The sequence below is a fragment of the Tachypleus tridentatus genome, chromosome 4 (assembly GCF_004210375.1).
Source record: "Tachypleus tridentatus isolate NWPU-2018 chromosome 4, ASM421037v1, whole genome shotgun sequence".
In the NCBI taxonomy this organism is placed as follows: Eukaryota; Metazoa; Arthropoda; class Merostomata; order Xiphosura; family Limulidae; genus Tachypleus; species Tachypleus tridentatus.
Window position 1 is genome coordinate 67,557,936 of NC_134828.1, and position 15,603 is coordinate 67,573,538.

Sequence of the window (15,603 nt, forward strand, 5' to 3'; positions counted from 1 at the left end):
CCATAGGTTATTACCATCCCCAAGTGTGACCCTTCTTTGAGTCATCTGATTAAGGCAGATACTCCTAATTGAAAGTATTTGCTGGACATATTTTGAGCCATCATTCCATTTCCATTTATACAGATGGTTCGAAATCAGGTGACTCTCTGGGCTCTGCCATGGTTTGTTGTGGTTCGGTGGTTGCACACAAAATACCCTCTACAGTTTCTGTGTTCACTGCCGAACTGTACGCCATTTCTCTTTTCCTCGATCACACAAAAGCTAAGCAGTATACGAATTGTTCTCTTTATACTGACTCGCCTATATCTCTACTGGCCCTGGAATCGCTTCACATTAGTTCTCACCGATATTCAAAACCGATTGGCCCATTTCCTTTTAACATCTACTTCTATCCTGTTCTTCTGGATATCAGGAACGAGCTCGCTGACACTACAACTAAATCTGTCTGCTCTGGTGCTGTCATTGTCTGTGTGTATTCCATACGTGGACTATTGTCCTGTAATAAAGGCTCGGTTCTGCACCAGTTAGCAGTCAACTTGGAGTGAGCAATGTGATACAAGCTTTTCCAGATAAAACTCTCTATTCGACTTTGGCCGTCCTGTTTCCATGTGGATCTGGAGAAGGAAGCTGTTTTAACTACACTACGCATTGGTCACAGTTTTTAACTCATCGTTTTCTTTTATCTGGGAATAATGCACCAATGTTTGTACTGTATGACACTCAAGTCACAATAGTCCACATTTTACTGTCGTGAGGCCGTTACGACTCTGAACGACAGCACCATTTGAGACACGTTTTGTCTACAGGTTTATCCATGACGCTGGACAGTGTCATTGTTGATGGTGACACTGTTCACCTAACAAATGTTTTTAATTTTAAAAGCCATTGACCTTTTTAACGCTATTTAAGATTTTAATTCAAAAATTGGACTTTGTTTTTTAACATTATTAATTTTTACGAGTTTTAATAAGCTTATTTTTACCGGTTGTTTGGCACAGATAGCCTGGTTGCTATGCATCATTAAATGTCAAGTAACTAACCAACCAATCATGACTGTATTGCGGGATGTTGTCTGTTCAGGTCGATCATGAATTCTTGGATTTTGACTATGGTGAACTAGACCTGTCTGTTGGGCTTCAATTCCGAGATCTTCCATCTGTCAAGAAGATTCAGGAACGAATCCCTCCATTACCAACACAGAAATGTAGGCCTTTTTAGGACTTACCAAAAGAATGCAGCTTTCGTGAAGCTTTACGCGAATATTCGAGAACAGGGAGTGCTTTAAGCCTCTTTTCATTTAGAAGTTTTGTCGTGGTTTGAGCAAATTTACGTAAATCGATCTAAACGTTTTTGCTGGACAATGTTTCTTGGTCGTTATATGTTAACAACGTCTTTATGAAAGTTTCAACGTTTCGTCCCAGATGACTAAAACATTTGTTTATTTATATAAATGTAACTTCTCAGATAACTAGTCGAAAAATAAAATATATCACTTACGAAAAACAACTAACAAGGATACAAAATAAAGTATGGAAAAGTAAGACGTTGTACTCTGCTGGGACAGCGGTAAGACTTCGGATTTACAACCCTAAAATCAAGAGTTCGATTCCCTCGGTGGACACAGCAAATAGCCCGATGTGGATTTGCTATATGAAACATACACAGTAAGAAGTTATCGACTTCCATAACTATTGTTTGTTTGGATAGAAGCATTACTTATTTTTACGTTTAAAACTAAGTAATCTGTTTACATATATATATTTCAAACATTGTAGTATTTATTACCAAGTCGGTAAGATATACAGTACTAATAGTTTCTAATAATTCATAATAATTTAATCATCAGTGCTTAAAATAAACAGCAATTATCTTATATTAAGATATAACTTAAGTTTGTTTGTTTCTTTTTGAATTTCGCCCAAAGCTACTCCAGGGCTATCTGCGATAGCCGTCCCTAATTTAGCAGTGTAAGACTATAGAAAAGGCATCTAGTTATCACCATCCACCGCCAGCTCTTGGACTACTCTTTTACCAACGAATGGTGAGATTGACCGTCATATTATAACGCCCCCACGGCTGAAATGGCAAGCAAGGTTGGTGCGACCGGGATTCGAACCCGCGACACTCAGATTACGAGTCGAACGCATTAACCCACCTGGCCTATAACTTAAGTGGCTTTATATAAAGCACTCCTTTGAACGACCTTGTTAGATCTTTAAGTATGTTTGTCCTCTAATTCACCAATAAACGATTTAAACCTCTTGATTTCAAAACTCTTAGAAAAAATATAAAAGGTCCTAATATTTTCTATTTATAATAATTTCTGCCGGTGAATCAGAAGCGAATGTGAGGAATTGTAACGTGTAAAAGCAGGTTTCGATACCTGCAGTGAACACAGCACTGAATAGCTCCTAAAGCTTAGAAACTGAATCATTCCCTTCGGAGGTTAGTTGTTCTCCGAAACTATTTATATATCTATTTCTGGAATTTGGTAATTGCAAAAAGAAAAAAAGCGTTAAGTAAACAAAATGGGGCTGTTTTATACAAGTTAGACAAGCTTCGATCTTGCACAGAGCAGGCATACGCACACAAAAGGGGGTTGATTGGGTATTAAAAGACCCTTTACGACTTGGCTGGTAATTGTAAAGGAGGAGTTCGGTTATCTTTTGGAGCTGCTACTGTTTGCAAGGAGTTACACTTTACAACAGCATCATGTAGTATATTGTTTCTCTGTAAAACATCTCTCTTAAATGGGCGAATCTAATCTCAGCGTTAATTACAAGGAAGTTAAGTGTCTGACAAAAATGGTTATAGAATCCAGGTTGAGGAATGTTTGAGAAAAATAATGTCTATTGAACATAAGTAAGCAAGAAATACTGCTAATTTTACCTTTCAAGTAATAACTCAGGTATTTAGTCATCTGATCTATAATTGAAACATTGGAGTTTCTCTTAGTGTATTGTTTTTTTTTTTTTGGAAAGTTCTAATTGAAAAGTAATTTCGTTTTGCGCTACACATATTTCATTTCCTCATAAAGTTCAACTTTCGGAAATATTACTTTGACATACATAGAATATGTTCATTACACATTAATTTCTTACTTTTACTCAGTTCCGTACATTCATACTTAATTATAGAAATTGTTAAAATAATTTTTAACAAAAATAGTGCCACTTGTATATTTTAGTTTGATAGAACAATGTATAGGTATTGTTGCGACACGAGTCTTGGAATATAAACAAGTCTTAGAAAAATACAGAACCAGTTAACTAAGATACCTACTGATCCACGCTAACAGGAAGATAAGTACAAACATATAAAATATTCATCACACTATCCGTCCTATAAACAAGAAATGTTAATCTAATTAACTGTACGAATCCTGTGGTAAAAGAAACCGTCTTGTATGCAGTTAATCAAGTGTATTGAATTAATTTCCATTCTGTGAGATAACTTCAGTAATCTGGATATATATATATATATCACTTACAACTTACTCAGTTCATTAAAAATAATCAATTCGTGTGCATTTAGTAGGTAATGGAACAAAAATATTTATTTTGTGTAAGAAATTAGATCATGAAATTGATTAAGCTGTCTTCAAGGCGTTTTTGATGTTTAAGTCCTTTAAGTGTGTTAGTTAAACAGATAAACAGGTGTACACTGCGAAGCTGTGATAAGTGATCTCGTTAAGAAAGTAACAATACATTATTTTTCTTTCCTACTGCAGAAAATTGTAGGATTATGATAGCAACTCAGAGATCTAGTCAGATTTGCTACAAATAACCAACCCAAGTTATGAGATAAGAACTACTGTTGACTTATTAATACGATAAATTGAGTTTGATTACGGATGTGATAGGTTTGAATTGAAATCATAATATTTCAACAAATATGGTATCTTCTCTTTCCACACCTTTAAAAATTTCTGGAATGCAAGATTTGTTGAAATATGATTAGACAAACTTTTACTTCATCAATTGTACACTTGTTGTTGGCGCTACGACGCACAACTAGCAATGCTTGACGCCTTTTGATCGATTGAACAATATATGCATCGAGAAACTATATTTTTTCCACCCTTAGTTCAACATTAAGATATACTACAATATCTGCTGAGTAACTTTTTAAAAATGTTTGAGGTTTTTCAGCCTCGTTTATCTGAATTTTAATTCTTAAGCTGTTACCATGCGTTAGTCTTAAACTAAGAAACTATTTATTTGTTCTGCATTGAATAAGGTACCTTATTCTCTCCAAAGACACACGATTAGATACATATATATATATACCTTACAACCTCATAATAATCAAAATATAAGATATAGCTTAAATAATTCAACCGAAAATTTTCGCAGTTTTTATTTCGTATTTATATTAAAGAGAATGTAACATTATAGAGTGTTGTCTAAAAAAAGTCGTAAAATCTTTATAACTTCTTTCTTCGGAACGTGTTTTCGTCTTTGGACACGCAGGAGTCTCCCGCTGGTAAGGCGGTAAATCTATGGATTTACAACCCTAAAATCAGGGGTTCGATTTCTCTAGGTGGACTCAGCAGATAGCCCGATGTGGTTTTGCTATAAGAAGACACACATATACATACACACACAGGAATGTAAAATAAGTTATAAAAGTAATGTAAATGGTAAATGAAACGTTTATTGACCTTTTCGTATACGACGCCAAACATATAATAATTTTTATTTGTGCGTTAAAAAACATTTTATCTACAAATAAACAATAGTATTACGAAACCTGAACTAACTTCTTATGTTCTATTATTCAGTGTTAAAGCTATAAGATTTCAAATCTTCAAACATTTAACTCAGTATATATAAAAACCAGGCTAGATATAATTTATTTTTAATGGTGTGGCATCCTGCTCTTCTTGAGTGTAGAAACCTACATTCGTTAGTAACTTTGACTGAGTTCGCCTTTTATTCCATTACTTTTAATTAATGGGCCATAAATATACTTAAATTCTGCGTCTAATAACCACGGATCATCTTTAGCCATTGAAGTGGGTCTGAAAGTCATATATTGAGGTTAATCTTAGCAGTTGTGTTCAATAATCACAAATTCACAATGAAATTTAATTCTAAGAAATACGGACCTTGATTAGTTTAAAACTTATTCAAAATATCACACACTAGAAAACGTTCCACTTCCATTAGTCATACTTTTATATTTAAATATATAATTATTTTGTTGCACGCTTTCTACAGATGCCATATTGTATATAAGCCGTTTTATTTATTATGAATTGGCTTAAAATATAGATAAAAAAGTTTTAAATTTGAAAGTAGAACTTTAATAAAAATATGTCAATCATTGATACAATGTATATTATACATTTTGTAAAACGTTCTTAAAATCTACTTTTAAAATAAACGTTAAGTGTAGTATTTGTGTAAAATATAGTTGCTTTATATGTATGAAGTGTTGCTTCTTTTATTACGTTCCTCTTAGTTTTGTTTATCGCTGGGAGAAAGACTTTTGGAATGGTAGAAGTCGAACATAGCTGATGAGTTCTTGTCTTAAAATACAGACTTTTTCTACGATGTAATTTGTAGAAGATAAAAACAAATATATGCAGTTGACTCATCACAAAAATGGAAAGATTTTGTTTTCAGTAAAACAAATTTTTTGCAAAGCTCTAATATGCCAAACAATTATCGATCCAATACATCAGATGTTTTACATATTAAAGTAAAATAAATTCTATATAATTTTCAGTTTATTTATTGGGAAACTCAGAAAATAAATATTCAAATTATGGTAATTCACAATAAAAAGCTATAACAATGTGCTTCTCAATTTTAAAAAATCAAGTTAAGAAATTCATTGCTATGTAGAAACCAACCATCATAATATATAAGCAAATGTTAGGGCTGTATTTCAAATGTGATAACTGGCTTCGATTTCAACTTTAGTTGTTTTTTTTTAATTTGCAAAGTATTTTTACGCAAACAACATTTAGTCCGCGTGTAACTTCCTACAAAACTGAACTTTAAACTAAATGCAATTACTATGAGCTTTCTCGGTTTTAGCTCTGCATGACCAGCTGGGTTAAGGCGATCGACTCGTAATACGAGGGTCGCGGATTCGAATCCCGGTCGCACCAAACATGCTCGCTTTTTCAGCCGTGGGGGCATTAAAAGAGTGGTCCAAGAGTTGGCGGTGGGTGGTGATAACTAGCTACCTTCCCTCTAGTCTTTCACTGTAAAATTAGGGATGGGCTAGCGCAAATAGCCCTTGAGTAGCTTTAGGCGAAATTAAAAAAACTTTCTCGATTTATTTCAGTCTGAAATGCGCATGCGCAGTTCGTTCAAACCCATATGCTTATCATTTTTTGAACACGTATTCAGATATTTCTTGGTAGTTTGCTTTCATTACAACCTTAATTTTACTTTAATTTGCAATAATTTAGTTTCTGTTCGTTTCTTAGACCGCTGTAAACAACTTTTAGTTCCTTTTATTTTTAGTATGGGCTAAATTTTTCGTTTTAGTGAGTTTCTTTATTTCAACTCATAATACGATCATAACTGTTGTATAGCCTGTTCATTGTTATAAATCTGAATACTTTACTTTATTATTTAATTTATGTGTGTAATTTTTATTAAATAAAGTTACATCTACGTGAGTTTGTTTGCCTGACTGCGTAAAATGTTTTTCAAATAAACCAGGATTTATCGATCCAACACTTAATGCCTACAAGAAAGCTTAGCTTAAATTCCGTACGTGAAAATGATAAAATAAGGAAAACTCAAGGGTAAAACACGAAAACTATTTCAAATATTTTACGGATAGCGGCTAGTCTACATATACTAGTTAGACCGAACATTAGTGTAGAGTTTATTAGCTCTTTCTTTGTTTTTTTATTTATTCTTATGCCCACTTGTTTAGTTGGATATAATTCTGTTCTCTTGTTTTTGTATCGAGCGACAGTAATTATGTAGTTAAACGCTTGGCGTTCTTGATTTAACGGTGAATGCCTGAATAATTTGTTTTAGAGAGTAATACTTCCGAAAGAAATATTTTCGTTAAATTGCAAATGTGAATATTTAATGTTTAACAAGTTAATACCTCGGCTGTAAGGTTTATTTAATATTCATTGAACTGTAAAATCTGTTAGAAGCTTAGTAATGTTTCTGGTATTGTTGGTACGTGTGTAGTTTCATCTATAAATGCATTATATTAGTTTATCTTGAAAACACATAGTTCTTATTTTCGTTTTACAGGTTAAACGGAGCAATAAAATGTTTTTAGGGTTACAACGAAACACGCAAAACGAACCGAAACGATATTTATTATAACATCTTTTTTCTTCTTCTTTACATTGCTCTCTTGGTTTTTTTGTTGTTAAGCGCAGAGATACATACAATGAGTTATTTGTTCCGTGCCCGACACGGATACCAAAATTCGATTTTTAGTATCAGAACCTCAGAGACATACCGCTGAGCCACCAGGAGGCCTACTCTCTTAGACTTAGCTCACGTGAACGCTCTCAAATCCTTTATAATTAAGAAAAAAAATCACTGGGACAGAAGGTAACTTTTAAAACTTAAAATTCAGTTATTCAGAAGTCTATTAATAAAGGTGGAATTACAGTGTTGCTATATTTTTTTAAATTTTAAGTTTTGTTTTTTACTAAGAAATGATCCCTGACAGCTTTTATAGTTAGGGTTAGCAAGCAACCCTTAAAGGTTACATTAAATGAAAATTACTGAGGTTACTGAAAAAAGACCCAAATGAGAAATGCTACTATTAATTATTCGTTCCTTTTATTTGTTGCAAATGTTCTAGTTTTTTGTAGCATAGTCAACGCTACATTTAAAAATACACGATGTAAACGAATGTTATAAAATACAGTTCCAATAGGGTATTGTTAGAAATAGATACGAACGTAACCATGAGATGTTTCTTTTTTTATTACGTTAGATTACGTGATCCTTTTCTAGCTTATTCGATCGTTGGTGTTTAGACATGAATTTCGCATGATTAACATAGTGTCATTATTGAAATACGAAATATTACTCCTTTTTGTTTATAACACAAACAGGATTTAGTTATCAATATACTTTCTCTCTTTTTTCTGTAAAATAAAACAAACAACAAAATCGTAAAATGCACTGATAAACCACCACCCTGTGAAACAGTTTGTTTTGACACCGATTATTTTAACTAGTTCGTTGTTGAAATACCGTGTTTCTCCGAAAATAAGACAGGGCTTATATTAATTTTCACTCCAAAATATTACACTAGGGCTTATTTTCGGGGGATGTCTTATTTTGATATATTAAAAAAATGAAGTTACAAAGTAAAACTATTAAACTAACCATTTAAAATAAACTATTATTAAACTATTAAACTAACTGATTAATACTTAAACAAACTAATTAACTAACTATTAAACTAATTAATAAATTAATTTTTTTTATTTCTTTCCTCTTCCTGCCACTCTTAACTAGGGCTTATTTTAAGGGTAGGGCTTATATTAAAACTATCCCCAAAAATCACACTAGGTCTTATATTATGGGTAGGTCTTATTATCGGAGAAACACGGTAGTATTTTGACAAAGTCTGAATGTAATAAGACGTAGAGTAAAAGTTCATTATTTTAAAAACTTAAATAAGCAAAGGTAACGATACAATTTGTTTTTCTCTATTCAACAATACAGCATCTTACCCCGTCGCACCAAACATGCTCACCCTTTCCGCCGTGGGGGCGTTATAATGTGACGGTCAATTCCACTATTCGTTGGTAAAAGAGTAGCCAAAGAGTTGGCGGTGGCTATTGATGACTAGATACCTTTCCTTTAGTCTTACACTAATAAATTAGGGACGGCTAGCGCAAATAGCCCTCATGTAGCTTTAAGCGAAATTCAAAACAAAACAAACCTTTTATTAGGACTAGCTGTTTGACAAACTGATAAAGTATTGTGTGTGTTTTCTTATAACAAAGCCACGTCGGGCTATCTGCTGAGTCCACCGAGGAGAATGGAACGCCTGATTTTAGGGTTGTAAATCCGAAGACTTACCGCTGTAATAGCGGGGTACAATGAAGTATTGTCAAGTTGAGTGTTGTTAATTGAAATATCTTGAGTCTTACAGTCTTATTAAAATATGATTTATTGAAAAATACAAATAATTATTTAATTTTAACAGATTGATTTATGGTAAATTTAAACTCAGCAGAATAACATTCTGAAGTTTACACTTTCAAGGCATTCATACAAGTAATTTGCCTTACTTAATCACGATTTTGAATAGGATTAAAAATCACTTTGGTTATGTAGTGTAAAGCTTAAAGTATAACCACACAAAATAAGATAGTATTTCTTAATTCAGGTAACGTGCGTGTGTATGTTTTCGTATAGTAAAGCTACATCGGGCTATCTGCTGAGTCCACCGAGGGGAATCGAACCCTTAATTTTAGCGATTTAAATCCGTAGACTTGCCGCTGCACTAGCGGGGGGCTAATTCAGCTAACACTGAATTTAAACTGTGACTGTATTTGAATATTATTTCACTAAATTGGATAAATATTTTCTAATCTGTTATTACTAAATTGGCTCTTATCCAATTGTGTTACTCTTATCTTATATTTCTAACTTTTCATAGTTAATGAGATAGATGTGCATCTCATACAATTACGGTATTTTACGTCTTGTAAGACGCACTTTGTTTTCCTTTTAAAAATTCTTGAAAAATCCCTATGAGCCTTCCAAGACAAAAGTGATGGGTTAGGGCAAGAGGTTAGCTTAGGGTCAACTCAAAACGGCCTCTCATACAGATCGTTATTTCATTACTTTCCAATTACAAGTATTTTCAAGAGCATAAATCATTCAATTTAACCAATACTGTCGATATACTGTGAAAATTTTGTTTTTGTTTTGTTGTTTTTTTTAATTTCTCACAAAGCTACTCGAGGGTTATCTGCGCTAGCCGTCCCTAATTTAGTAGTGTAAGACTAGAGGGAAGGCAGCTAGTCATCACCACCCACTGCCAACTCTTGGGCTACTGTGAAGAATATGATATATTTAACTGTATTCACTCAGTAGGTTAAAAAAAAAGTCAAGGCTGCATTGAAGTGTTGGTTGATGAGTCAAAATATTTCTTCTTAAAATTGTCTTTCTAAAATTAGGGTTTGTCTTCCACGAAGTAGAGTCTTGCATGATTGGTAGAGCTATGAATCTGCAGCTTTATTTATTAGTAAGATTTAACACAACGGTCGACAAATAAAGTTCACGCCTTCTCAGACTTTGTGCTTTAATGCAAATGAATTAACATTTGTAATGTTTCAAGATGCCGTCTTTTAGTTGATTCAATCAAGTCTGTTTATTTTAATTTCACTTTTCCTAAACATATTTTTAGATCATCCGTCAGTTATTAGAATCGATGTGTGGCGTACTTTTGTTTTATTTGTCTAAGGGCATTGATAAAGATTCCGCGATTATGATAAAATTGTTGTTTGTCTCTTTAATCAAAGTAAATATAATTATCTTTCATCTCCACAAATACTTGGTGAAACCTCATTGACCTGGTTAGTTATGAGGTTTCACTGCTTTTCGATTGATTAATTTTAATTACGACAGAGTTAGTTGGTATCATATCTGCCACTCAGTTTTAGTAGCTGTGTCTAAAGGTGTATGATTTGAGCTTGTTTATTGTTTCTTTGCAGGAAATTGAAAACTAGTTCTCTTTTTCATAGGAGGACCCGCAGTAAAGAAAAACATGTTGAAATTGGTGTACCTGTGATCCGTCTCTAGGCATCCAGACTTGGAAATCGAATGTTCTCTTGCGCTCTTCCAAGTGATCCATGCAATCACTATCTAGCGTTTGTTGAGAGCATCAGTCTGTGGCTCCAGAACTTCTTGAGACGAAATTGTCAGGATACACCAAGACCTTGTGTGAAGTTTATTTCGTTGTTCCAGGATCTCAGCCTCCAATATGAATGCAATCACATGACTAGATTAGAATGTTGGAAATCCAGGTTGGACAGATGTGGCAAGTATATGCATTTTACTGAACAGTGTTTTCCCTCTTCTATGTGGAACAGCAGACAGAATTTGATGATGTGGATGAACTGACATTAGATATTACGTTCTCCCAAGTGGAGAACCTACCAAGTTATAATGGGATTTATAATTATGTTCAGAAAATATCTGAATTATTCAGGTATGTGTATGTTCAACGATACAGCTTCTAATGAAACCTAAATGTGCATTCTAAGTTCATTCGAACATAGAAGCTGACTATTATGTCTTTATATTCTAATTTGATCCTGAAAAGAAAGATCTACCTTTCAAAAGCGCTCAGCTTATCGGGTTTTACTTTATTTCTATCAAAACTTCTTGAATTTACGTGTTTTTCTAACATCATGAATGGCTCTATATCTTATTGTTAACTCTGCCAGATTATTCTGACTAGAGAGGTAACACTGAACAGGTATTTTGATCAACACCAGCAGAGTGTATCCAGTCGGATAAGTGTGAAACGAAGAATTAGTTACATGAATTGCTTCAAGAGATTTCTGCATTCAGGAGCGTGGAATGTTGAAATATTGGATCATGTCTGATAGAAGGTTATACTAAGCTGTTGGTTGAATACATAAATGTGTTTGTTGCAGTAGATAACAACTTGGGTATAATAGCATTTACTAGTCACCATATAGATAGATATCTGTGACGTGTTCCTATAAATTAGTTGCCATATAAGCCTCTCTGGATTAATTTAGGCATGCAACTTGTATTGAGAGAGATTGTATGCTAAAAGAAAAATCACGGAACACACAGAAATTGCTTATTCATCATCAATTGTGCTCATAAAGATGAAGGCAGGTGACCACAGTAATGTTCAATGATACATCCTCATTTCCATCTACAGACAAACAACTAGATGCTCTAGAGGGATCTCATATCTTGCATCTAGTTACTAGCAAATAGAAAATAATTATGAAATTAGATCTAAGTTTGCTTCCTGCACCAAGTTCGGCTAGCATAAATTCTGTTTCACGTCATTTGGCTTGCGTTATGGACTAGCTAGTTTAGTGAAGTTGGTAAAACTCACATTGGGTGCTTTGCAGGGGAGAGGGTATCTTACATATACACACTCTTGTGTTGACTATGATTTATTCCAATGCATAAGATACGCAAGATTGAAGCTGTAGCCTGGAAAGCGTGTATAAGCCTCTATCAATTGTATGACCAATAGAGGGCTCTGTTGTTACTATAATCAATGTAAGTGCTGAGTAGACACCATGACTTGACTATTGACTCCAAGGACCCTAAGACAGGAGGTTCTCTGAACTGAAATTTACATGAAACCAGAGTTATGGGTCACCAGAGAGGATAATGTACTATACTTAATGTACCAAAGGATTTGAATAGTTGCATTTTTGTAACATACTGAGAGGTGGTGTCGGTACTGTATTGCTTGTACTACTGAGAAAAAAAAACATAAACAAAACTGGCCACGCCTGGCAAAGCTACAAAATAGAATTGTAAACTTTTTCATGCATAGGATAGTTACTGATTTTGCTGGTCTCTTCACAGAAATTGAAAATTTTAACCGATATGTACTGCTCGTAATTGATCATTTTGTGAAACTGGCTACAGCTTGTTCTTTTGATGGCACTTCAGCAATGCTGCTATTAAGCCAGTTGAGTCATGGATAGTTTGATTTGGAGCACCAGAGGAAATACAGCTCAGTTCCAAGGTGAAATACAAGTGTTCGCTATTTGCCAACATGTGCCAACTACTAGTTATGGGGAATCAATATATTTTATCATTTGGTACTCAGTCTGATGAACAGGTTGAATAAGGTGTGTACGTTATAAAGCGAATGTATGTAAAGTGAGTAAACTCAAAGCGAAATGACTAGAATGGTCACTTACCATATGTAATTATGGCATTCTCTAAACATGCTCAGATTGTGAATTTACTTGGTACAAATTAATTAAAGGTTTAAATGATAGATTGAAGCTCGTTTTTGTTTCTTGAATTTCGCGCAAAGCTACACGAGGTCTATCTGCGTAGCCGTCCCTAATTTAGCAGTGTAAGACTAGAGAGAAGGCAGCTAGTCATCACCACCCACCCCCAATTCTTGGGCTATTCTTTTACCAACGAATAGTGGGATTGACGGCACATTATAACGTCCCCATGCATGAAAGAACGGACATGTTTGGTGTGACGGGGATTCGAACCCGAGACTCTCAAATAACTGTTGAGTGTCTTAGCCACCTGACCATGCGAGGCCGTTTCAGATCTATTTTGATCCAAACATTAACAACTGAATAGTTCTTAGAACTATGATTTCTGTATGAGCACCACTCTCAGCTTAACAGCACAAAGAATCGCTTGATGTCATAACACAATCTTAGTACAGTACAGGCACAGTGAACGATGTTTTATCCCACACATATTATCTACATACCGAAACAAAACAACACAAGCAAAGCATAAAAATAAAACCTTTTAAAGAAGTTCCGATCCATATTATTGTAATATATATATATTAATTTTACATTAAGAACACCAATGAAATGATACATTGTCGAAATCAAATCATAATCAAAACTTGCATTTACAAAAATTAACAACACGTTGCTATTATTTATGATATTTTAAACATGTTTCTTTGTTTTTGAACTTCGCGCAATGCGACACGAGGGATATCTGCGCTAGCTGTCCATAATTTAGCAATGTAAGGCACTGCAAGAGAAGGCAGCTAGTCATCATAACTTACCACCAACTCTTGAGCTACTCTTTTACCAATGAATAGTGGGATTGATCACTACATTATAACGTCTTCATGGCTGAAAGGGCGAGTATATTTGATGTACGGGGATTCGTACCCACGATTCTCAGACGAGTCGATCGCCCTAACCACCTGGCCATGCTGGGCCATTTGAAACATGACATAATATCATAGCAGTAAGATTAGCTGCCTTCCCTTTAGTCTTACACTGCCAAATTAGGGACGGCTAGCGCAGATGGCCCTCGAGTAGCTTTGTGCGAAATTCAAACAAAAAACAAACCCATTCTTGTAACTCTGAGTTAAAATATAACAAATAAACAATCACACAGTTATATATATGTAAAAACGGCTTGTTTGGGTTTAGAAAATTTTTTGCGTAGAGGAGTGAACCTGACGATGACCGAAAAGGTCGAAACGTTGTTCACTCCTCTACGAAAAATATTTTCTTAACCCAAACGAGCCGTTTTACATATATATTTCTCTACAAGTAAGTTTTCTCGACATCACTAATCACACAGTTACAACATCTAGTTTTAAATAAGTTACAGTGCATTAGTTTTTACTAGTACAAGGCAATTAATGCAGGTTAAACAGTTGCTCTTATAGCACGATATATTGCAGGTTAAAATATTTTAAAATATTACAAAACTAATGGCAGAAAGCAAATAAGGCATTTCTAATTGCTTAGGAATAAAATTAAAAAGGAATGTATAAGAGCATGACAACTTACTATGTCTGATATAATCTGTGCCGACAAGGTTTATCGTTAATACCAGGGCTTATCAGTCGGGCTGATATAAGATCAGGATAGTCTATTTGGATTTACCTCTTTGTAATTAATGATATTGATATGCAAAATATTTTAATGTTTAAGTTCCTGTTTTTGTTGTGAGAGGAAGTCAGAGTATTACAAGTTTTTCTAGGGCTGTAGACTATAAGGTTGTAAAATTACACGTTGTTCCAAACACCATCTTAAACATTTTGAGTGACCTGGCATTTATCCCTCTGTGTTTCGTGTTATATAATTGTCTAAAGCTCATGGGAGTACGGTGTAATTGCCAGGCCTCTTAAGCATTATCTAGGAATATATATCTTTCTAGAGTGATTATTTTAAAGTTTCCCTTCAACTTGAGCATGATTGAAAAAGATTCAGTTTAACATGATTGATTAAGTTTCACTTCAGTTTTTAAAATCTTCCAGCAAAATTTATATATTGTTAAAGTTATTCATGCAGTGCCAGTGAACCAGCACTCTTTGTGTTTTAACCTGCTGCTTTTAATTTCTTCACACTTAAATAAACAACACAATCAACAACAAATAAATGATAATAAATCCCAAGATACAACAAACTACAAACCCTTACACTGCTGCATACCATATATTCCCGACATCAGCGAAAAAATAACCAATATTTGGAAAAAAACTTATAACAAAACACAACATTTCAGTAAGCACCAAATTTATTCAAAAACCAGGTACAAAACTGAAGTCCATACTATGTAAAAACTACACTGACAAACACAACATCAACATAATTTATAAAATACAATGCACTAACTGCCACGACTTCTATGTTGGAGAAACAAGGAGAAAATGGAAATCAGATTCAAAGAAAAACAACAACAAAAACACCTTCACACGATTTTGAATGTTGCAAATCAAATAAACACAACATAACCATAGAAAACACCCAGATTCTAAGTAGGCAAACAAATATAAACAAACACAAAATCAAAGAAGCCCTACTTATACAGCAATTAAACCCAAAATTAAATCAATATAAAGGAACACCTTTATACCTATACTAATTAATAACCTAACATCTAACTACAACGCTCCCTACAG

General features: G+C 34.0%; 1 protein-coding gene across 1 annotated transcript in view; it reads right to left on the reverse strand.

Annotated features, from left to right (window-relative positions):
- Positions 1 to 4,403: 4,403 nt before the first annotated feature.
- Positions 4,404 to 15,603, reverse strand: part of LOC143249363 (ELAV-like protein 4) — an 80,448-nt gene continuing 69,248 nt past the window's right edge. The window contains exon 6 of the mRNA XM_076499092.1: positions 4,404 to 4,574. Coding sequence (XP_076355207.1) covers positions 4,508 to 4,574 — 67 coding nt within the window. The 3' untranslated portion in view covers positions 4,404 to 4,507. The remainder of the gene's footprint in view (positions 4,575 to 15,603) is intronic.